The 23,257-nt window shown below is 39.3% G+C and overlaps 1 protein-coding gene across 9 annotated transcripts in view; it reads right to left on the bottom strand.

Moving 5' to 3' along the window:
- myo5aa (myosin VAa) overlaps window positions 1-23,257 on the bottom strand; it is an 89,013-nt gene that overhangs the window by 31,435 nt on the left and 34,321 nt on the right. For 7 of the 9 annotated variants that reach the window (XM_028015113.1, XM_028015111.1, XM_028015115.1 and 4 more), the window contains exons 3-19: window positions 21,226-21,397; window positions 20,764-20,908; window positions 18,265-18,421; window positions 15,288-15,431; window positions 13,733-13,814; window positions 12,023-12,130; window positions 11,790-11,896; window positions 11,017-11,282; window positions 9,802-9,883; window positions 9,546-9,686; window positions 8,404-8,529; window positions 7,793-7,876; window positions 5,222-5,224; window positions 4,284-4,439; window positions 3,723-3,820; window positions 3,467-3,553; window positions 2,460-2,568 (exon numbers count right to left, since the gene is read on the bottom strand). In XM_028015113.1, coding sequence (XP_027870914.1) covers window positions 2,460-2,568; window positions 3,467-3,553; window positions 3,723-3,820; window positions 4,284-4,439; window positions 5,222-5,224; window positions 7,793-7,876; window positions 8,404-8,529; window positions 9,546-9,686; window positions 9,802-9,883; window positions 11,017-11,282; window positions 11,790-11,896; window positions 12,023-12,130; window positions 13,733-13,814; window positions 15,288-15,431; window positions 18,265-18,421; window positions 20,764-20,908; window positions 21,226-21,397 — 2,067 coding nt within the window. The remainder of the gene's footprint in view (window positions 1-2,459; window positions 2,569-3,466; window positions 3,554-3,722; window positions 3,821-4,283; window positions 4,440-5,221; window positions 5,225-7,792; window positions 7,877-8,403; window positions 8,530-9,545; window positions 9,687-9,801; window positions 9,884-11,016; window positions 11,283-11,789; window positions 11,897-12,022; window positions 12,131-13,732; window positions 13,815-15,287; window positions 15,432-18,264; window positions 18,422-20,763; window positions 20,909-21,225; window positions 21,398-23,257) is intronic. The other 2 variants (XM_028015112.1, XM_028015119.1) reach the window with 1 other exon arrangement.

The following is a 23,257-nucleotide window of genomic DNA, read 5'->3' as shown; positions in this document are numbered from 1 at the left end:
TTTCTTTGAGCTTCAGTTCCCCGTTTAAATCCCATTTCATTTGCGTCCTTTAAAAACTGTTCTGGATCCATTTCTGCCTGAGTGTAAGACTCACTCAGGCAATTTTCATCACTATACAACTCTTCATTGGGAAACAATGTCCTCCTGATCTTCATTTTTGTAGCTGTAAACATTTTCTTTTTAGGAACCGGATTCTCCAAGTGGCGTTTGAATTTTCTCACGATAAATGCATGTCCTTCTGGGTAGTCGAGTAGGGCAATTAAATTAAGTGCTGAAGCATAGTGGAACGCGTCCCTCGCAATACTTTGAAAAATTCGTTCGCTCAGTTCCTCTGCTACATCTGAAAGTATGTCCACGTTTATTTCACCTGTTTTCCTTAGCAGTAAGGCCAAAAGTTTTTTGTGTTGTTCTAAAAAGATTTCCCTGACGAGATGCATGGTGGGGCCGTCTGCCACTTTCTCTATTATTTTCCAAAGAAGCTCGCTGAGAAATTTCTTCTTCCTATAGTCTGGGGTGGTTTGCCCAGGATGAACTCTATTAGAACACGTCTTTCTGACTTTGCTCCAAAAGGAGACCTTGGGTCTCACATAAACGTCGCTTTCGTTGCTCATCTTTATTCCGTCAGCTAAAGTGTCCAAATGAATTTTATGTTGACTGACGGAGACTCAACTGATCAGTTGGTGATGTCATGGACTATGACATCACAGAGGCATCCTTAGAAGGGCCTCCTGGCACTGACATCATTTGAAATCAGGCTGATGACATCATTGTCAGCAGCATGGCAACTGTTGCTGGGGTACTAATAGCTCACAGTGAGCATGCGCTATGAAAATAAATTATCTGTGGGCACTAAATACATTATTCCCACAAGTCTGAACTGGAAGTGACCTGCGCAGCTTCGCCAGAACAGGTTGGGCCAGGGAACCATTGGTCCCTCCACTTTACCCCCCTACACATTTTTATTAGTGTGAATGCTGCAGGCATTCATTCACACTATTGAGTTCCACTTTCCTGGTTGCTCCGTAAATTTCGCCACGCTTCTTCTCCTGCATACTTTGTGCTATTTTCACCATTCAACTTTTATACTACTCTGCTTGCTCTCCTAATGCCGGCTGTATCTCTTGACTCCTCCCTTCCTCATTTCCTTAGTGTAAAGCCCAGCGCACACGACACGATCTTAGAGCTGTCTGCCGATTGTCGGCCCATTTTCAAAACCTGACAGACCACACATTAGCCGACAGAAATCCTAGGTATAACGGTTCGATCGGGTTCGTTCCTGCCGTGTGGTGTCCAACAATGGGCACAAAATAATGGCTACAAGTCCAGTGAACTAATTTTAAAACCAGGCATTAATCAATGCTTTACTACAATCTACCTGCAATGCATGTGGCTAGTGTCAGCGTAAAGTCCTGACTGAATGAAAATCATTAGAACCTATTTACGTCACGTTAACGAAGAACAGCTGAAAAGTTACCGGTTTCGCTCCAACTCCTCCCCTTGTCATTTCTATATTCTTTGCATGTTGAATAAACATTAATGTTGTTTCCACATATCATCTCCAATGTCTGCTGGACTTTGGGTTACGTCCGTAATTTCCCCTCACAAAAACACGGAGGAGAATCCTCGCTTTCTGATTGGCTGCCTGTCACATTCAACAGGCTGCGTTAAGATCCCAGTCAGAGAAAATCCCTGATTTAGATCAGAGCGGCAACGACGATCTACCGTAACACACCACACTTGTTGAAAACAACAACAACAACAATAATAATAATAATAATACAGACCTTTGGGCACATAAATAACTTAAAAACAACATTATATGTAGGAGAAAACATAAGATACAGAAACCCTTCAGCTGTGAGTTTGACAATGAGGAACAGCTAAAACAAAAACAAGTCTATGATTTTGTCTATGATGTTGGTCTTAGAAAGACCAACATCTAAGATTGTTGTAAGGGGAAAAATAGACCCAAAAAATCATGTAGTGTGAACTATTGCATCAGGTAGTCGATGTGCCCATCTTCTCTATTTAAATCTAATTATTACTGAAGGGCAACATAATATACACACTTCATAATCTGCCCTCTTTTAGTTGAATGCAGTATTTATTTACACTTTGGCTTTATGTTTAGTTTTTTTTCCAGTACATTTTTTATTAATGAGACTGAGAATCCATTTTATTTTTGTTTTTGGTTGTTTTGTTGATTTTGTTTACCAGTTCCAGTGTTTAGTGTTCTTTTGAAAATAAAGTGTATCTAACTTTGGCAAGAAATCGCAGGCATTATTACATCATTTTCAGTGTAAAAAGGTCTTCAAACAATATTATTGTTTATCGCAATAATTTTTGAGACAATTAATCGTTCAGCAAAATTTGCTATCGTGACAGGCCTAGGGATTGTTTAAAAAAAAAAGAAGAAGCACATTGTGAGCAGTACGGTGGAACATTAATGTCAGTCTGACCTGTACTAATTTCTCCAGAACATTCTTGCAGGTCAGCTTCTTGTCAGGGAGTACATCTTTCTGCTTCATCAGCACTCTGTAGCGACTGAAGAACTCCTGGTACGTCCATCTGGCAAAACACACACAGAAAACTGAGCGCTTCCTTCTTATCATCATGGAATATACAGCTATGGTGAAAGGAAAGTACGCAACCTTTAAGCTCTGCACTTTCAGGAAGTTATTAGAAACGTTTCACCAACTTTTCATCACTTTTGTTTCATACATAATGACGGTGTGATTCAGCACACATTAGCTTGAATTAAAGTAATTTAAAAACCGGTGATAATCAGATAATCTATATATTAAAACTCTAAATTGTACAAAGTATGTTTAAGACAGAATAAATGATCTGTGTAAAATAAACTGTTACGAAGCATAGAGATAGAGAGCATCTAAAACGGTAATTAACCAACAAATGAAACTGTTTGTTGGTCATTGCCGCGACCAACAAACAAAAACGTCAAAAACGACAACAACCACCCTCTTTGGTGAGGACGCTCTGACTGACGACTCTTCCATTTTTAGATGTTTGACATCGACTAATAGTTATATTTAATCAAAAGAAGCTTCCTGCAGTTGGAACAAGTCAACAAATGAGTTTTTCTGACAGTTAAATCTTAGTTTTCAACTCAAATATTAAGTCTGAGAGCTGCTATTTATTATGAACTTATGAACAATGTAGAAATAAAAACAACATCGTCTACTGTGGTGCACTCGTGCATCTTGAAGCTTGTAAAAATGATGCTATTTTTAGACAAATACATTATTTGATTTTACTGCATGAGATTCCCAGATGTAAATATAAAGTTTTATTTTGTAATAATTACCAATTTATCCATAAATACATGGGATTTTGTTACTTATAGCACTTCTAAAGAGATCAGACAGATCATATCTTTACAAAATCCCATCAGAAAGCAGCAGCTATTTTTGTTTTTTTCTTTTTTATTGTAAGGATGTTTGGGTACCTGGACGGGAAGCCGGCCGCAGATATGCGGATGGTTTCCAGAACGCCACAAGCTCTGAGCTGCTGCACTGCTCGCTTTGGATCAAACCTGCCAACAACACGTAACCACAGTCAGCATGTTGGTCTGCAGGCACACTGGAGCAAAAAGAATGACTGGGCTACATTATAGACGAGGGAGTAAATTTAAATTTAGAAATTTAGCAAAGCAGGAAAAAAAAAACAATGCAGGGAGAAGAAAGTAGAGAGAGGAGACTCACGAGAAGGCCAGCTTGAAGTCGTTGGGTTTAATGCAGCGGACGTAGTGTGGAGTGGTGGCATTCAGAGTCTCCATCAACATTTGGAGAGAGTTACGAAACTACAAGAGAGAACCAGCGTCCTTCAGCCAGGGCTGCAACTAACGACTGTTTTAGTAATTGATCATTCAAACAATTAACCGATTAATCGGATCAAAAATATTGTCACATATGCAAATTTTTCACTCAATCACTCAGCATTTTTTAAATATAATATTATGTAATATAATATTAGAAATACATTAAATGATAAGAAAATAAACATTCCATGACCTGAAAGGCAATAATGTAGCTTTACTTTAGTGAATTTGAACTGGGTGCAGCTAACACTGCTCTAAATGTTTTTTTTTTTTTTTCAGGTAATGGCCTTTTATCAATGAATCATTGATAATTACTTCAATAATCGATTAATCACGATTAAGCTGATTAATCATGTCAGCCCAATAAAGAACAGTAACGGGTTTTTTTCTATTTGTTATCAGGTGTGTGTCTGTATGTGAGCCTGTAGGGGGCAGTAACACCCACCTGACAGCCCACTGTCTTCTTGTGCTCCTTGCTGCTCGTGTCCCGGCCCTTGTCCGGTTTGATGCTGAGGCGGGTCCGGCCCCCGGTACCGGGCACCTGACCGGTGGGGGTGGTCGCCTTCTCCTCATCTTGGAACAGCTCCACCAGCAGGTTGAACTGGAAACGGCAGCCCGGTTACCGTTAGCAAAAAAAACAAAACAAAAGCACAAGGGGAGACGCCGGCTAGAGTCTCCCAGCCATGCTATGAGGCTCTTCTTAAGCTTTGCCCAAAGCAATGACAGCAAATGTGCTTTTGTACCTCATAACTACTGACAGAAGTTTTTACATTTCATGAAGCGAAACATAAGTGTTTGTTACTTTTAAACGAGATAGTTAATCAGACTCAAATACGTGAGTAGAGGTCACACGATCAATCAATTAGTTTGAAAGTTAAAAAAAGATTAGAAAAAACAAACATGGTGAAAACGTTAAAAGTTTGGTCATGTATGACAAAACGAAGGTCATACATGGCCGCATGGCGTAACCCGGCCATAGAGTTAGGACGTAAACACTGTCAGTCAGTCCCACATAACGCTGAGGTTACATGATGAAGATGCGGAGTTATGTGAGCAGCTTCACGGCGCCATGCTGCTTCTCCAACCGCCGCAATGCCTTCAGCTCTCAGCTTCACTCTGGAAAATAAAAACACTCTCCTTCCTTTGTTCCTGACTGTAGAGACGAGTCCTGATTTCTCCCCCCTGCAATGCCACTGTTGCTCCCACCCCATGCAGCACACACAGACACACACATAGGCATGATGTCAAACTCCTCGGTGCTCTCAGAGTGAAATAACTCGGTGCCACAAAGAGAGAAAGAGAGAGACGAGGACGGAAGAAAGGCAAAAAAAGCTAAATGAAGAGCTACAGGCGCACTGGCGCTCTCAGAACGCTTCTGTTTACCTTCTGTTGGCGGGGAAGGTTGTCATGACGAGGACACACACGCACCCCCACACACACACGGACAGACAGACAACAGACAACAGATGGACACACAGTTACAAAGAAACACATGGCATTAAAGGAAAAAGTTTAAAGGAAGTTCAAACATGATTATCATTCTGCTCTAAATAAAAAAGAACTTAAAAATGAAAATAAAACTGAAAGAGAATAAATGGATGGAAAAATTACTTTAAAAATAAAACATTAAGAGTTTCCAGTGAACCATGCTGATGTAAAGTTGGTCAATAAAATCATCCATGTAGAAACATGTCAGCTCTTATTTGTTGAGTTGTTCTTTGCTCTGTGGAGAGTCAGGCTGTGTGTTTGTGTGTTTTTCTAAACACAACAATCAGTCTCTATAGGAAGTTCAGATTGCAACTCTTAATGCAAATTCCCTCATTTGCAAATTTTGTGCGGACTTGCAATTTTCACCAGTCATCACAACTTTTCTGCAAATCTGACCAAACAGTTTAACGTTTTCTGTATTTCCATCTTTTCTGACCATTCGCTGCAACACAGGTGAATTTTGACCAATCCCTTTTATCCTAATCTAGATTAACTTCCTGGATCATGACCAAACCCATGTTTCCTAAATTTGTTTTTTAATTTAGTTTATTTGTTTTTTGCAGAAAACATTTTATAATATTCCTACTATGAATACCATTTATGTTAACTTGAATGACCAATGTGAAATTCTTCTTTTGCACTTTGACCCCTCATTAGGTCATGATTATATTTGTATAAATTTTATGTGCACTTCAAATATTAACCAAGTTGAAAAACATCCTATTTTTTTGGGAAGTTTATGTGCTGCAATTTCAACGTTTTGTAAAACAACATGCCAAAAATAAAGTTAATAATAATAATAATAATAATAATAATAACAAAATTGCAACTTTGACTGCAACATATTGAAAAAGGTTCTGCAAAATTAGTAGCTTTATGCTGCAACAATCACAAAAAGACATCGCAACATCCTGGAACGACGGAAAAAAGTTGAATAAAAGAATCCGTTTTAGTGAAATTCCTGTATTTAGGAATCGCGGGAAATTAGTGAAATCCAGCAATACTATTGTATATATGGATTATTTAATCCTCCTTCCACTCCACAACTATGCACTACTTTATGTTGTGCATAGTCACATCCAGTCTCAATAAAATACACGGAGTTTGTATTGTGACAAAATGTGAAAAAGATGAAAGCGTATGAACACTTATCGAGCCATTGCAGACAACTTTCTGTTTTTAATTAAGTAGCAGACAGCTACTTAATTAAGAACAGAGTATTTTTTCTCACAACGTTTTGATGGATGATGGAATTAGTAGTTAGTGGCTCATTATGAATTTTACCTTCAGAAATCGGGAGCATCACTGAGGTTCCAGTGTAAGAAATGAAGCGAATCACATTGAAAACCGCACCTGATCATTTATCATTTATGATTATTTTAAAAACAGAATCTTCACTCTGTTGTGAAACTGTTTGACCAAAGTGTCGACTCACACATTAAATGATTAGATTAGCTGTGCGTAATACTTAAACGGAAATTAAACTAAATCTCATTAGAAGTTAATTATCCCCTGATCTTGATTGTATCCAGTGTGTGTAGGAGAACATTAGGAGGTCTTGTTAGGGCTGTTAAAGTCTGATATTTCACATCCTCTTACCCAGCTCTGCTCCTGTTCAGGTCTATAAAAGAACAGCTGACGGTCAGTGTGAGAGAAACAGTCGTAGTTTACATGTGTGTTGATTAGCGTGTGCAAAGCAACCAGTGAGTTACTTTGTAAAAGGCACAAATAACAAAAAGAGATACTGGCTTCATTTAAGCTATTAATATCGCTATGTGAGTATGTGTGGGGTTTAGTTTGATCTGCCAATACAAAAACACAACACATCCTAAATAGCTTGATGATAAATTATTCAGACAATAGTTGTAACAAGCTGCTCAAATGTTGGCTTTCATTTCGTTTTGTTCTTATTTGTCTTGGACAGTTTGCACAAACCAGTTAAACTCTGAGTGTGTTTAAGATTCAAATAAAATCTAAATGTGCGTAAAAAAAAATCCTGAGTTGATTCTATTGTTGTTGAACAATCTGATGTGGCCAGTGGAGGGCGCCGTTTCCCCTATCCTTCAAGTGACATCAATAGTTGGAGAACTTCTCCGTTTATCCTGAAGAAGCAGCTGCCTTCCTTTATTTATTTCCCTGAATTTCATTTATTTTATTTTATTTTTTTTAAAGATTTTATTGGCTCTAGTGGCCTTTATTTGACAGTGAATTGACAGGAAAGAGGGTAATGAGAAAAGGGGGAAGACATGCGGCCAAGGTCGCCAGGCCGGGAATCGAACCTGCAACAGCTGCGTCGAGGACTAAGGCCTCTATATGTGGGTTATGCTTAACCCCTGCACCACCACAGCACACCCCCGAATTTCATTTATTTTAATACATTTTTTAAGCTCATCATCCTTTAACTAGACAGTTAGTTTGATCCGTTTCTGGCTGGACAAACTGTGATGGCGGTGCGGTGCGTCTCACCTTGCTGGCCTTCAGCACATGGATCTGCTCTTCGTTCACTGTGTCCTTGTTCTTCTCCAGGAAACCCTCACACTGATACTCAACCTGCTCGACAACAACAGCGACTCAAGATCCTAACGTACATTTTGTTTTTAGATATATAACATCAAGAATAGGACAGATTAAGGTTTGCAAGAGGCACAGATTAAGGCACCACAGATGATAAGAGGAGACTGATCTGGTCTGTACTAAAATCAGTGCAGCACAATTATCGATACAAACAACTTTACAATAAATATAACAAAATATTCCTTTTTTGTCTAGGAACTAATTCGCCAATTTTTTTATTTTTAGAAACAATTATTTAATAAATAAGCTCATAATAAAGGTTGGATAAATCAAACAAAAAATTATACTACCCTAACTTTTTTTTCCTTCCATGCTGATCAGTAATACGTCCTTCCTGTCGCTACTTTATAAAATATAAACTAATTTGTTTCACTAATGTCTAATACTTTAAACCAATACATGTTATGGTGTGACGTAAAGACAACGCAACCTGAATTTAAACTATTTGTTTACCTTAATTAATAAAACTGTGAATTGGGGGGGGAGGACATTGAGAAATTCACCTTATCAGCAAAATGTTGGATGATGAAGGCGCGGTTGGACATGCGCGGCTTCTCAAACAGAGAACAAGTCTTCAGGTGGGTGTTGTACAGCTTCTGAGCCCAGGAGTCATCAGAACCTTTCGGCATCTGAAGAAACCAGAAAGAAAACGATCGATAAAGCAGCGAAGCAGCATACAGATGAAAAATGTTTCTGCTTGGATCACAAAGCAATGCGACCAACTTCAAAATTCAACAGTCTAGAAAATGACCTTGAAAAGATTGAGAGTCTCATAAGATGAAACATTTGAAGTAATGGTGTAAAATTGAGCAGCACAGTCACAAAACTCAGTTTCTCACATGTGTGGGAGGGGAACATTTGAAAAAACTGATTGAGGGGTAATGACATGTCCAAAGACAAATATGAATCTGAAGTCCAAAAGCTACTGAATAGCAAATTTTACTTTTGCAACTTCTTTACATTAATCATTAACTTTGATTCCACCTGTAGCATAAAAAGGTTTTTCATATTTCAGAAGGCGCAACAAAGCAGAGTTTTGTAGAGATTTAAGATAAAAAATAAACAGAAATCGTGACATGTAGTCTAGTCGTGCACCGATTGCAGTTTTCTGGCCAATCATGATCCTTAAAAAGCCGTACCTGGCAACTCTGATTTTGGCCGATGCCAATGTTTTTGTCTAAAACGTTACTAAAGACAGCGACAAACTTGCTAAGTTGGCAGCAGTGGGGTGGCTACTGTTTACCACATACATATAAGATCGGATTCTCCCGTAATTATCGGCCAATTGCGAACTCCCAAAATTAATGACATCAGGGCAGATTTATCAGTGCACCCCTATTGTACGCTTTATGTTTGTGTTGCAAACATTTGTTTCAGCGTTTCCACCAATATACCATAAGCCTGGCGGGCCACCAGGCTTTACTTGCCCCCCACCAGTCTTAGCATCATTTATTTATTTTAAATAGGCATCAATTGCAACATTTTTTAACACAAAAATATATTGGGCTGCCTGTGGATTGCGTTAGCGCCCTACTACCGGGCTTAGTAGGTTTCCTGTCCCGTATAGCTTATGCATAAAACCTTGAAAACTTTTTCCTGACGTCATATGAGAAGATGCTGCATGTTTGCTGTTCTGACTCTGTACCTTGCACTCCTCGTCCAGCAGGTCCAGGATGCCCATTTTAGCTTCTATGAGGTTGATGCAGGGCTGATTGTCATAGAAGTCGATCAAAGTCCAGGGGATCTGCTCCTTCATGTACTCCTCCTGCTCTAGCTTGAACACGTGCTGTAGTCATACAAAATATGCAAACAAACAGCAATAAAAAGACAGTTTAAAAGTCAGGAAAATGTTTGGTGGTATGTGTAATGGGAAGTTTAGTGTATAAATCGACGCAGCTCACCATGTTGAACTGTTGCTGCAGTTTTTCATTTGCGTAGTTGATGCAGAACTGCTCAAAGCTGTTGATTTCAAACGTTTCAAACCTAAACAGTCAAAAGATAACAGATAAATCACTGGTCTTGCACTATAAACCTACAACATCTACATACTGATGTAAAAAACACAGTAAATTACACTTATGTACTTTTTCAATCACTCTGGTACAGTCAGATTTCTACCATAGCTTGATGAGACATTACACTGAATGTCTAAATGCAAGTTGGTGCACTGGGACAACTGTAAGTCATGCCCTCCACCAAACCCCCCATAATGGAACAAATATTAAAAGATAAATATTGATAAAAACTAAGCTATACAAAGTCCAGCTTGCCACAAGCCATGTAGAATATGTTGGCCCTCGTCAGATGGGACCAAAATGTTTTCCTGCAAACATGCAAATGCTATGTGTGGCATCAGGCTAAACATGAGACACAAGACAGGTGCAAAGATCCACCTTCCAGCAATTTGGAATGGCTTAGTCAAAGTCCAGAGCTAAATCCAACTTATAATCTATGGGAAGTCTCAATAGATGTTAATGGGAGTTCCCCATCAAATCTGAGTGAAATTGTTAGAAAGGGTAAAGATTTTTGTCTTTAGATGTACAAAATTGTAAAGAGACATAAAACCCATAAAATGTATTAATGCTGCTAGAAAGCACTGTAGCAGAGTGTCTGCAGGTTTCACCAATGGAAACTGAAGACTTTTTAAGACCATTATGAATAAAATGTCAGATCGGGGTCTCAGAAATGTAGGAATATCTTCCAATTCAAACTGGCAATAAATTTGAACTCACCAGTGACAGAAGCAAAACAGCTAGCTAGGGCATATGTTAGCTACCATTAGCCTCAAGTGACTCAAACATTTGCCGGACAGAAAAGTCCGCAAGAAAAAAACATATAAGATTAAGTTGTCCTGCCACAAATTTAAGACCTGTTTTAAGGCCGATTTACTTTTTCAAACATAAATTTAAGACATTTTAAGGTCTTAATTTGAGATATATGAATTTAAGTCTTTATAAGGATGTGCGGACACCTTATGTAGGTGAAGAAATTCACGGTAAATCAAAGCGAAGCTACACTGACTGCACCTCATTTCTATTATTTACATCTTCCTGTCTCTTCATTGGCCCTCAGTCTCCCGATCCACCAACCACAGCTCAGCTGCTGCTCCTACGTACCCATAGATGTCCAGGACTCCAATGAAGGAGTGTTGCTTGATGTTGGTGACCAGAGCCTTGTTCACATGCTCTACGATCCAGTTGAACAGCTTGGCATAGATATGTTTGGACAGAGCGTCGCGAGCGTTGGTGGCCTGAAGCCGGGGGAGGGGCTTGATGTAGGTCTCTGTGGCTGTCTTCAGCTTCCTGTGGCACAGCCACTGGGACATGTCCTGATAGGTCACGCCCACCAGCTCACAGAACGCCGTCAGGTGACGATTGTTGGGCTAAAGCAGAAAGTCGAAAATGTTCATCTTCTAAACACACCAGGAAAAAATTATTTTTCTTTTAATCATCATAAAACTATTACTTTCTGTTTATCTAGAACATTGTCACAACAAACAGATTTTGCTGGATTATAAATTGTCCCAGGACCCTAAAAATGCAAGTGCAAATTCAACTTTCATTTGTGAAGAAATCTCAATCGCTGCAACTGGAAAGACATTTTAAATATCAAAAATAAAACATGACAACCAAAAACAATAAAAAGAAAGGAAATGAAAAACACTCACAGCCGAAACCATACATAAAAGTGAAGTATGAAGTCTCTGTAAATAAAATTGCCCTTCAAAAAATATTAATCATCATAATGGAAATCATCAAGCCCATTTTAATTTATCATGCAATGTAGCTGATTAATATTGTTTTATGTATCTATGTAAATATATCTCCAGAACAGGTTCTAGGAACCCCATTTCTAATGCGGATAAAAGAAACAAAAACAGCCTCCTCACAGCAATAAGGCTGCTGTCTGAGTCTCTGTCTTTTATCTCCACGTTTCCAAGGTGAAGAATAGCAGCCAAGACCTGGAACAGGCCGATCTGATACGACTCGTTTATACCTGCAAAACACAAAGACAGAAACAGATTCATTGAACTGCTGCATTTTAGGAGCTGGATAAATTCAGCAGTTGGAGGTGCTAATAGAGAACGTGCAGAAACATAAAACACACAAATGTGTGTTTTACCCAGAAGTGTGAAGGCGTGGCGAGTGGTGCGAAGCTCTTTGGCGTCGTCTACACCTTCGATGACGGGACTGCGGCCCTGCCTGGTGTAGAGGAAGTCGTTTGCGGTGCCTGAGAGGAGGAAGGTGGATTATTTCTAGGTATTTGATTTTATATTGTGCAACATGGGTAAATGTGTTAAATGCAAACTTTAATGATTCTCCTGACTACAGACACGTACAAGTTCCCTGCTGCTCCCTGACGATGACTAGCATTGGTTTTAGCGGTCATGTTGTCAACACAACACTTTAACTGCACGTGTGATATCTAAAAGAAAAACGGACACAGTGCTTTGCTATTAATTGTCAACACTGACCATTTCTTTCTCAGAAAGAAGATGACACACAAATCTAGAAATTAGGAATCAGACAACATTTATTTGAAATGTTGCCCTGAGAACATTCCCTCTCCGATCAGCCGCCATGTGATTGGCTGAGTTTCTGCAAGACAAGTGAAATCAAAAGCACTTCTGTGTGAGAGTGATGAAACCCAAACTTTCACACAATCACGTTCTTTATACACATTTAACACTTAATTAGAGTATGGCCTGTTGCCTGGCAACAAGAGGTAGTAACATGACTGTGACAACCACTCCATTAACAGATCCAGGAAGTCAGCAGGAGAGGAAAAGACAGCAGCTGTCACTGTGTGTGGGTGTGTGTGTATGCGTGTGTGTGTGTGTGTGTGTGTGTGTGTGTGTGCGCGCATCTAAAATCAGGATGAGCAGGTGCAGGTCCGCTGTGGGAGCCTGATCAACTACTGACTCAGTGAGTAAGTAGGTCCAACATGATGGGATCCATCTGAGTTGACATGAAACATGATTCATTGTAGTGATGTTTTAAGACAGGAAGTGTTCAATTTAAGCATGGAGCAGGGGGGAAAATACTCCAACTTTTTTTTAGACAATACAATCACAATGCTATACATACTCTAAATACTTATCTGAAAGTAAAAGCTCTTAGAGATATATTTGAGAGAATTAAGGCAAAATACATTTCTAAACATATTTTAATCACTCCCCGTTCCCAACATGTTGTTGGCACCGATAAGACAACTGAGCTCCTGCTTACAAAAAGGACAAATTTGGATTTTTTCATTGATTTGTATTTAACCTTTTTTACCAGTCTAAAAAAAACCATTGAGATTAAAAAACTCTTCTGCAAGGGAGTCCTGGCCAAAAGACAGCAACAAATATCCAGAAATATTTAGTGGCACAAAAAAAGACTGAAATCTTACAGACACTCTAGTTGAGGTAAATTTTAAAAGTAAAGTTGGTAAGACACCTCTGCTTATTAATAAGCTAATGTCAGATTGTTATACTTGTGCTGTTACTTTATTAAGAGCAAAATGGTAAAAAGGTTTAGTATTTAGGAGTGTACTGATAAATAAAAGAAAAATGGTATCATCCAATACTAGAATCAGCAGTTCAGGCTTTTTAAAGAAAAGTGCAGTCGGTGAACTCCTACCTGTGCAATAAAAACATTTCTTTTCAATTTCTAACTTTTGGTAAATTGTTTACTTATGGGTCCCTAATCTAAAATTAAAAAAAGGAATTTTAACTAAAGATGTCAACGAACATGGATATTTTAACCAGAAAACAGTTGTCCAATTCGTGTTTTATGGTTTTTTTCCTTGCGTAAATGAACGGTAAGTGAGGAGGCTCATGTAACTTACTTAGCCTCAGATTCTTGAACTCAGGCTGATTAGCTGATGCACAGAGTTGATAGAAGATATGGTAATTCCTCTCCTCGTCCGCCTGAAGAGCAGGAAGAACAAATAACATAAACCTGACAACACACAAGCTACAAGAACTACAACTAGATGGACCTAAAATGGAACAATTTAAATCATACATATCCATATTTATTAAATCTTTATAGGAGTACTTTGGATTACAAGTGTCATGACTTGACACTTTTAAAACTGGAAGATCTGGAATTAGCACTTTGCTCCAGGGCACACAAACACACTTACAGGAAATAGAAACAAAACCTGGCCTCCCTGTATTAAACTCCTAACAGAGCACATCAGTATTAACTGAAAATCAGTGCTGCATATTAAAATCAAAACCTCAAAATATGCAGTTTGGCACCTGTGACCCACATCGGAACGGGAAACCCCCAAGCACAGAATGTAAACACACACCTATATATGAGTTTCTGGTGCTGGGCATGAAGACATGTGAGAAGAAAAAGTAAAGGCCTTACACTTTGCAACATCCTCATTCCTCAACAGCGCCGTCTATGACACCAAAACAAACATCTGTTCTTAATTTAGAAGCTGCCTTCCTAGATCTACGAGTAAGTCAGGAAGACTTGATGCAATAAAAACCAAGTTACATAAAAGTAAATGGAAGTGAGTTTTTAAATGGTAGTTGGACAATAGCACTGGACAAACCAGACACTCAGAAAGAAAAGGAAAGTAGACTTTATAAACAAGGAAGAAACTCCCGAATACCTGGTCTGCACAAAACACACCTGAGCTAGCCCGACAGCTACTGCCTGGGCAAATAAAAAAACGTCAGATTAAAACTTACATTTGCCAGGGCATCACTGACATTGATAAACACTCACAATGTAATATCACATTTAATTCTGGACATTCATCGAAGGAGTAAAAAAATCTCTTCTATTAAACATCTGACCTATATAAAGCCAAGGATTGCCATCTTGGAATATCTCCACTGTGATCATAGAGCAAAGGAAACGGCTCCGTCAGGTAGGCCAGCTGGTTTGTTTGGCGACACAGTATAGTCGGCACTAGGTGTGACAGGTTCATTTCTTCATCTGAAATATCCATTCTAATTTCCTAGACTAAACAGTGGCTTGCAGAAATCGCTCACTCCAACGTTTTCACATTACATCTAGACCTTAAAGTATTTGAGATAGATAGACAAAGTTGTCCATTACCATGAAATAAAGGCCTTTTTTTTCTTTTTTACAAATAAAAATTAGAGAGGTTTGGCAGCTCCTTCAGACTAGCCAGCAACAATTAGCAAACACCTGGTGGGACTGTGACTCTGTTGAGCTCATTATAGCAGCTGCGTCTCAGTGCATCACTGGTAAAACTGTTGTGAAAGGGTGAAAAGAGGTGCGATGCTGTTATGACTGGAGTCATAACTGGAGAAGTTTCAGAAAGAGCAGGCGTTTTTAAAGAGACAGAGGAAGTGGTGAGGTTGCATCATAAATCACATGTGCAGCTTCACACACGTGTCCATTTGTGCCCTCACCTGGAACACCACTCTGGATTTCTCCAGCAGATATGTTCTCATGTTGGCCCCGATGATGCGATATCGATTGTCGAAGCCGATCTCGATGTATTTGCCAAAGCGGCTGCTGTTGTCATTCCGGGTGGTCTTTGCGTTTCCGATGGCCTGGAAAAGGAGTCACATTATGCTAACAAATATTTTATGATAATTTAAGTTAGCATATTTGTCAGCAAAATTGCTCAGAAAGGTACCTAAAGAAATAGAACAAAATCAGCATATTTGAAGCCTATTCTAAGTATTGATCATAAATGGTCAATGCAAAGCACCTCATGATTGTTGAGGTGTATTTAAATGAGCCACCTAATCCATGTCACTTCATTCATGGTCACCAATGGCAACCGTGGAAAAAGAGCAAAGAAACACAATTTCATGAGGCAGAAATCTAAGTGAGAGTTGAACAGGTTTTATTTTTGGTAGACATAGTTGTGGTGAAACAAATAAAAGTTACAAACTGCCACATTAGGAGGGCTGATGGCACACTCCACCTCCTCCGCACTCTGGGGTTTGAAAATCGGATTAAAGGGGATTCTGCACTGCCCTTGTAGGTTATAGTGTAAGAGTGCATCAGATCAGGTCTAAAACTTTTCATTTCCCTCCTTATTCTCCCATTTGCAAACTTTCCTAGCAGTGCCAATTCTGCCCGATTAAAAAATCACCTTCATTTGATCTTTTTATAACTCTCCAGTCATGAACTCTAACATGTAACATGATAACTAAGGATTGCAGCTGTCTGAGAAGTAGCTGTTGTTGTTGTTTTTTTTTTTTGCAGTTTCTCTGCACATGCCAAAGTCCTTTGGAGCGAATTAGCTGGAGAGTCCACTTCCGTATTGTTTGGAAATGCCGTTATAACCCTTTCCAAAGTGATGGGTAGCAATGGCTTCTCTAGGCTAAATGCTAACATCTTTCCACCATGGCACTTTGTGAAGTCAAACCAGGGTTTTCCTACAGTGTATTATAAACCTGGCGGGCCACCAGGCTGAATTTGTCCTCCCCAATCAGACATTTGTTTATTTTAAATAGTGTTTCTTATGCACCAGTAACAGTGTCAGTAAAGACAGATTAAGCTAGGTTTACGGTTGACGCGTTGAAGCGGTCATGAAGGGATACGCACCACCCTCCTCGTGCATTTAGGGTTTGGCCTCACAAGCTATTATTTTCAAATTGTGATGTCTGCTCGTGCAAATTTCTGCAGAAATATTGATAAATTTATTTGAAGTAAGATTTCAGTCATTTTAGAAGTTTAAACTATAGCACATGCATGTTTAACAGATGAGAACATAGACATATTCTCCTTTAAGGAACCAGTTCTTCTACACACCGGGCTTTTTGAAGGGTAACACTGCCTTCTGAGCTACTGGATGAATTCAAATGACTCAACAGCAGTCAGCAGCCAGATGCCCATCCTTTGAGGATCATTGATCAATGAGCCCTGGAGGAATCGTCGGCAGACGGGTGGAGCCGCATAAACACACACACACACACACACACACACATCAAAGCTGAATACCAGCTAGCCTAAACAAAATTAGATTAAACACGAGCGCATCGGGTTCCTGCTGAGTTAAGGCCAAACACACAGTCTTTCACTGCAGACAAGGAAGCATTCAGCAGAGCAGGTATTCCAATCTCTGTCAGCATCAGCCAAGCATGAGCAAACAGCACACACACCCCGACTCCCTCTCTCCCCGTCAAGCGAACATTCACACAGGCAGGTTCTGTGAAATCGGCGAGCAAGGCCGATGCAACCATCTGCTCTAAACCCAGGTTTACAGGCGGAGGTGACATCACCGCTGCGACACGAGGAGAAAGACGTTTATTCATTCGGTGAGCCCATCCTTGAGTGGCTAACGACTGATGTGAGCACGGTGGCTAAAAAGGGAACAACAGGGCGGAGGGATGGCGAGACTAAGACAAGAGAAAAACGCTAAAGAAAAATAGAAAGACCGGAGAGGAAGACCTCTGCTGGCACAGCTGAGAGGAGCCGAGGTGAGGAGATCATAGAGAGAGGAGGAGAGGAAGAAGGGAGGAGTCAGTGGATGTAAATGAAGGAGAGAGGACAGGATCCCTTATTGAAATAAAGAACGTTTATGAATACAGGAACGCAAAGACACTCAGATTTAAAAATTTTAAAAAACTGTGTCAGGGAGTTCAATATGACAGTCGCAAAGCAAATTCTAGAGATCAGGATCTTTTCCTGGCCAACACAGATTTCTGATTTTCTGCAGACTCTGATTTTAACCAATTATTTTTTCATGTTTGTTTTCTAAAGTGTTTGTTTTCTAACCCTCCTGCGGTATTAACCGCTGAGGTTTTCACCCTGTGCACGGTCTGTGCTTTTACAAGGTTTTCCTTTGTATGGTTTCGGGAACTGACGGTCTGAGAACCCCGCCCCCCAGACCTCTCCTTAGTGTGCAACTTTTGATTACCTCTCCATAATTTGCCACTGTAATGTATGTTTTTGTATATTGTGTTCTGTTTTTATTACATACAACACGTTGAACTGCTTTGTGCAATTCAAATAAACTTGAGTCAAACAGATTTCAGTCGAGGTCAAAACAAGGGGATCACAGTTCATGCTGCTGAATGATGTGTTTATAAACTGAAAGCAATGGGAGTTATTTAATGTGATGCATTTAATGGGCAGTGGAAACATTTATTTAGATTTTTAGGTTTTTGACAAGCCGATGACCAATTAAAGCCAAATAGGGAAAAATTGGCCGATTCTGATTTATCGCAAAAAGACTGGAATCTCTCTAAATGTCAAACTTTCTATTTAATCCATTCAGGATGACTGACAGGGGACCTGTCAGTCATTGTGTCCTTGCTTTCTTTTTTTTCTTTATATTTTGATGCAAAGAAAAACTGGTCTATTCCACTCTCTGGTCGATTGATCGGTGCATCTCGAGTAATTTTCTAGAGATAAAACTAATTTTCTTACCTCCATGATGGGGTTGGAAGCCAAAACCTTCTCTTCTACGTTGGCCTCGCTGGCAGAACCACTGACTGTAGCAAAGTACCGCATGGCATATTTGGCTGAGACAGTCTTTCCTGCTCCCGACTCTCCACTCACGATAATAGACTGGTTTCTCTCATCTCTGGCAAATAAATAATAATAACAATAAAGTTACATTATAAGATGAAAACTGAAGTTCAAAGTCAAATACATGATAAAAGTTGAGGTCATGTTGAAAGTGGATCATGTTTGTTGATATCTATTATTGGTTTTAGTTTATCCCATCATCTTCTCTTTTAGAGTGTTTATGGTCAAATGTGAATAATCAATACTTAGAAGTAAATCACACAAATCTCAACAAAAACAGTATTTAAGCCAAAACTGTACAAGAAATAAATACATTTTGCACTTCAGATAAAAAGACATTTGACTGTACAGTACACTGTGTTCCAAATTATTATGCAAGTGATATTTTCTCAGATTTTCTTAAATGCAAATGATGCTCAGTATAAGTTTCAAGTCATGAACTGTTACAGTATAAATCAAATTTTACTGAACAAAGCTCCCCATGAGAACAGGATTTTTTTCAAAAATAAGAAACTCAAAATGCACTGTTCTAAATTATTATGCACAGCAGATTTTCTAAACATTTTATAGATTATAAAGAACTGCAAACGATCATTCTTTGAATGTGCAGCACTAAGTGTTCACATGTACTAAAATCAAAAGCTATTTCAATCAAAAACATCTTAACAGACCGAGTTACATGTTAACATAGGACCTTCTTTGATATCACCTGCATAATTCTTGATCCATTGAACTTGTGAGTTTGTGGAAAGTTTCTGCTTGAATTTCTTTGCAGGATGTCAGAATATCTTCCCAGAGCTGCTGGTTTGATATGAACTGCATTCCATCCTCAGAGCTTCTGCTTGAGGAAACTCCAAAGGTTCTCAATAGGGTTGAGGTCAGAGGTCAGAGGAGGATGGTGACCACACCATGAGTTTCTCCCTTTTATGCCCATAGCAGCCAATGACACAGTGATATTCCTTGCAGCATGAGATGGTGCATTGTCATGATGAAGATGATTTTGCTACTGAAGGTGCATCTCTTGTTTTTGAACCATGAAAGAAAGTGATCAGTCAGAAAGTCCGTATACTTTGCTGAGGTTATTTTCACACCTTCAGGGACTCTGAAGGGTTCGACCAATGATTCTCTCCCCATGATTTTGGCCCAAAGCATGACTCCACCACCTCCTTGCTGACGTCACAGCCATGTTGGGATGTGGTGGTCGTCCACCACCAATCCACTACTGCGTCCATCTGGACCATCCAGGGTTGCACAGCAGTCATCAGTGAACAAGTCTGTTTGAAAATTAATCTTTGTGTACGGCTGGGCCCACTGCGACCGTTTCTGCTTGTGAGCTCTGGTTAGTGGTGGCTGAATAGCAGGTTCATGCACCACAAGCCTCTGGAGGATCCTCCACCTTGAGGTTCCAGAGGCACCAGCAGCTTCAAATAACTGTTTGCTGCTTTGTAAGGACATTTTAACAGCTGCTCTCTTAAGCCGATGAATTTGTCTAACAGAAACCTTCCTCATTCTGCCTTTATCTGTACAAACCCATCTTTGTTCTGAATCAGCCACAAATCTCTTCACAGTACGATGATAACGCTTCAGTTTTCATTAAATATCTAATGTTTTGTCTGTCATATCTATATCTGATCTATATCTGATGATTTTCATCAGCAGAGATCCTTTCTCTTTCCCATATTGCTTGAAACCTGTGGCCTGCTTAATAATGTGGAACATCCTTCTTAAGTAGATTTCCTTTAATTGAGCTCACCAGACAAACTAATCAACCAGCTCTCTGAAATTAATTATAGTGATTCAAAGAGCCCTGACACACAATACCATCTAGAAATTTAATAGCACAGCAAAAAATTTAATCTTTATGACACTTAAATCCAATTTGCATAATAATTTGGAACACGGTATAAATAGGTCATAGTCAAAACTTTTCAATTTCAGCTTCACCTGGTTCAGATTTACTAAAGGAGTGCCATGTTATTGCATTTTTAGGCAATAAAATGTTTATTTTCTTACTTCAAGAAGGAAATTAATTATTTGTGTATTTGCCTCTTTAATGTATTTTTAATATTGTGGAAAGGCTTAAGTGGTTAAATAAAAAAATCAGTGGGACGTGCTTTTTTTTAAAAACAAAAAAGATTAATCACTTAATCGTCAGAATCAACAATTACTACAATAATCGTCTGTTTTGACTGCAGAACAGAGTTTGGTGTCTTCCTTTTTGTGTGGGCGTCTCCTTTGAGATCACATGAACAAGAAGTGAGTGGCAGACAGCGTGACTACCATGTGGTTATTTTGGGTCCGGCTTTGACCTACAAACCCTGGAGAAAGAGGGAGGGCTGAGCTACAGGGAGACTGCAACCAAGGCTCCTCAGGTAACACACGCACACACACACACACCTTGCCATCTGCTTGTAAGCCTCCTCTGCCACGGCAAAGATATGTGGGTCCATGTCTCCCATGTTCTGCCCGCTGTAGGCGTTGATTATGTCCGTTCCATAGATCGGCAACGTCTCGTACGGGTTGATGGCCACGAGAACGATTCCTGCGGGAGAGAGAGAAATGCTTGTCTGGTTTTACGCCAACGACACACAGCCAGCATGGTGACACAGTGAACACGTTCCAGCAGTGAGCGACAGCCGTTCATAAACGGTTTCCTCAGCTTAGAAGCACAGCGTACAGTATGAAACACGTTTCATCGAGACTATAAACAAAAGACTGAAGCCGCGGAAGATCCGAATGTTCGGCCGGCTAACTGTGAAATCGCACACTTTGAAACGTTAAACGCTTGTTAAAGATGACTGGTCCTGCTTTGATCAACAGCGTTTTCATTGGTTAGGCGACAGGAAATGGACGACCTACCGCAGTAGGTGTAGATGAGCTTTGAGTCAATGAAGCGGACTTTAAGGTTGTGGAGCACGGCGGGCTCGTGGAGGTAGCTGAGGGCAGTGAGGTCGTTCTCGCCCACCAGGATGTCCGGGTTCCGCAGGTAAGGCAGGTTCTTTGTCTTGGGGTCCAGCTTGTGATCAATGGTCTGAGGATCAGAGACGACAAAACAGTTTAAAAATGAACATACAGAGCCATTACACCAAGTACAGGTCAGGTACATCTAGATGTAGATGGTGGGCGATACGGATTTAGAATTTTATTGTGAAATTTTGCAGCACTGTTGTGATAGTGAGGAAAATCACGATTTAAAAAGAAACTTCACTTCTTCTTTTAGGTAACTTTATGGTTGTGACTGTATGGCACAGCACTGGTAGCACCACAGATATTATTCTTGAAAAATATTCCTATTTGAAAAAGGCATCTTCTGCATTTAATAATATTTTTTTAATTAACTGCTATATATCAAGAAAAAATTACATTTCAGACAGACTAGTAGCTTTATTTTTATCATTAATTTAACTTTGTTGTGACCACGACATCCAAAATCTGTATCATAAGAAATTTGTAGTGATAAATGACGAACAATACAATCAATGCCCACATATACAGAACATCAACCCAAATCCCCCTAAAATGTTATGCCATGTTTTGTGAATCCCCTCCGAACTTTGACAATCCTCTCAAGGCTGAGTTAATCTCTGTTTATTTTGAACAATTTTCATTAAATTTTTCCTTAACATGTTTGAAAATGGAGCTCTGAATTGAACGGATTATCATCCTTGTGCAGCCAGTCAGTGACGGTCTGCTGGACATCTGACGAGTCAGAAGTTTTGCTGCTGATTTTATAAACCAAAATATGTTCGTATTAAAACGTTATACTGATATTATGCAGTAAAAAAAAAAATCCTGAACTTTTAGTTTTCATTAGCTGTAATCAAATTCACAGAGGTTCTTGAAATATACATGTGCCTTTATGTGAAAGATAAATTAATGAGTTTTACTTTTTGAACTGCGCTGAACATTTTTGATGAAGCAAAAATAAGCAGATAGACGGTTAAGTCACTCACATGTGACCGGGGGTGCACCGATTACCGTTTTCTAGCCAATCACTGATGTTTAAAACCCTGACCTGCCGATTCCGATTTGGGTCAATACTGATTTATTATTTTTTTTGTCTAAAAGGTCAATGTATAGTGACAAAGTCACTAAGTTGGCCCATTTTTATGTTTTGAAAATGGGCAGACACTGGTGGTTTTTGATTTGTGCTACATGGGCAGTTGCCCAGGGCGGCACCAGAACAGGGTGAGGCACCGAAGATCTAGAAAATAAAACATGTCTTATCTGTAAGCTGTCCCCTGAACAAGTTTTCTGCTACTTGAATGAATGTGTAGTGGAGTAAGTTTCCCATAGTTCCCAGTTGAGCACTGGGAGACAACATTACCTGCTTTCTGCTGCTGAAAAAATAAATTTGATAATTGTTTGAATTTTAATTGGTTGGATTGCAGCAGGAGGAGGGGCTTTCCCATGTCACCATTCCTGCAAGAGCAACGACTGCGTGAATATTTATATCTCAAGCTTACAAACTTAGACATAGTGATTAATCGTGATTTTTCACAGCGCAAGAGTGTGATTAATCTGATTACATTTTTTTAATCGATTGACAGCAGTAACTTTTGCACAAATTGTCCATTTGCTTTTTATTTAGAATTGTCATGTGATGGATGTTGAAGTTGCTAGATTGTATGGATGAGTGTGGCTGCAAGGTGACAAAATGTGAGAAAACTTTAAAGGATACAAATTCTTCTGCAAAATGTTGCATTTTGCTAATAATTCTCCAGAATATTGTATATTAGGCACAAAGATAAGAGTTGCAAAAACTTTGTAGGTGCATTTTATTAAAGGCAGAGGTAAAAGCAGCAACATCTGAGACAAACGGGCTCCACATCTGAACTAGATTATCTGGGAAAATGTATCTAATCCTCGTTTAGCTGATTATTTTCTTCCC

The sequence above is a fragment of the Xiphophorus couchianus genome, chromosome 4 (genome assembly GCF_001444195.1).
Source record: "Xiphophorus couchianus chromosome 4, X_couchianus-1.0, whole genome shotgun sequence".
Taxonomy (NCBI): Eukaryota; Metazoa; Chordata; class Actinopteri; order Cyprinodontiformes; family Poeciliidae; genus Xiphophorus; species Xiphophorus couchianus.
Note: the sequence above shows the minus strand (reverse complement) of the source record. Positions and strands in the feature narration are given on the sequence as shown.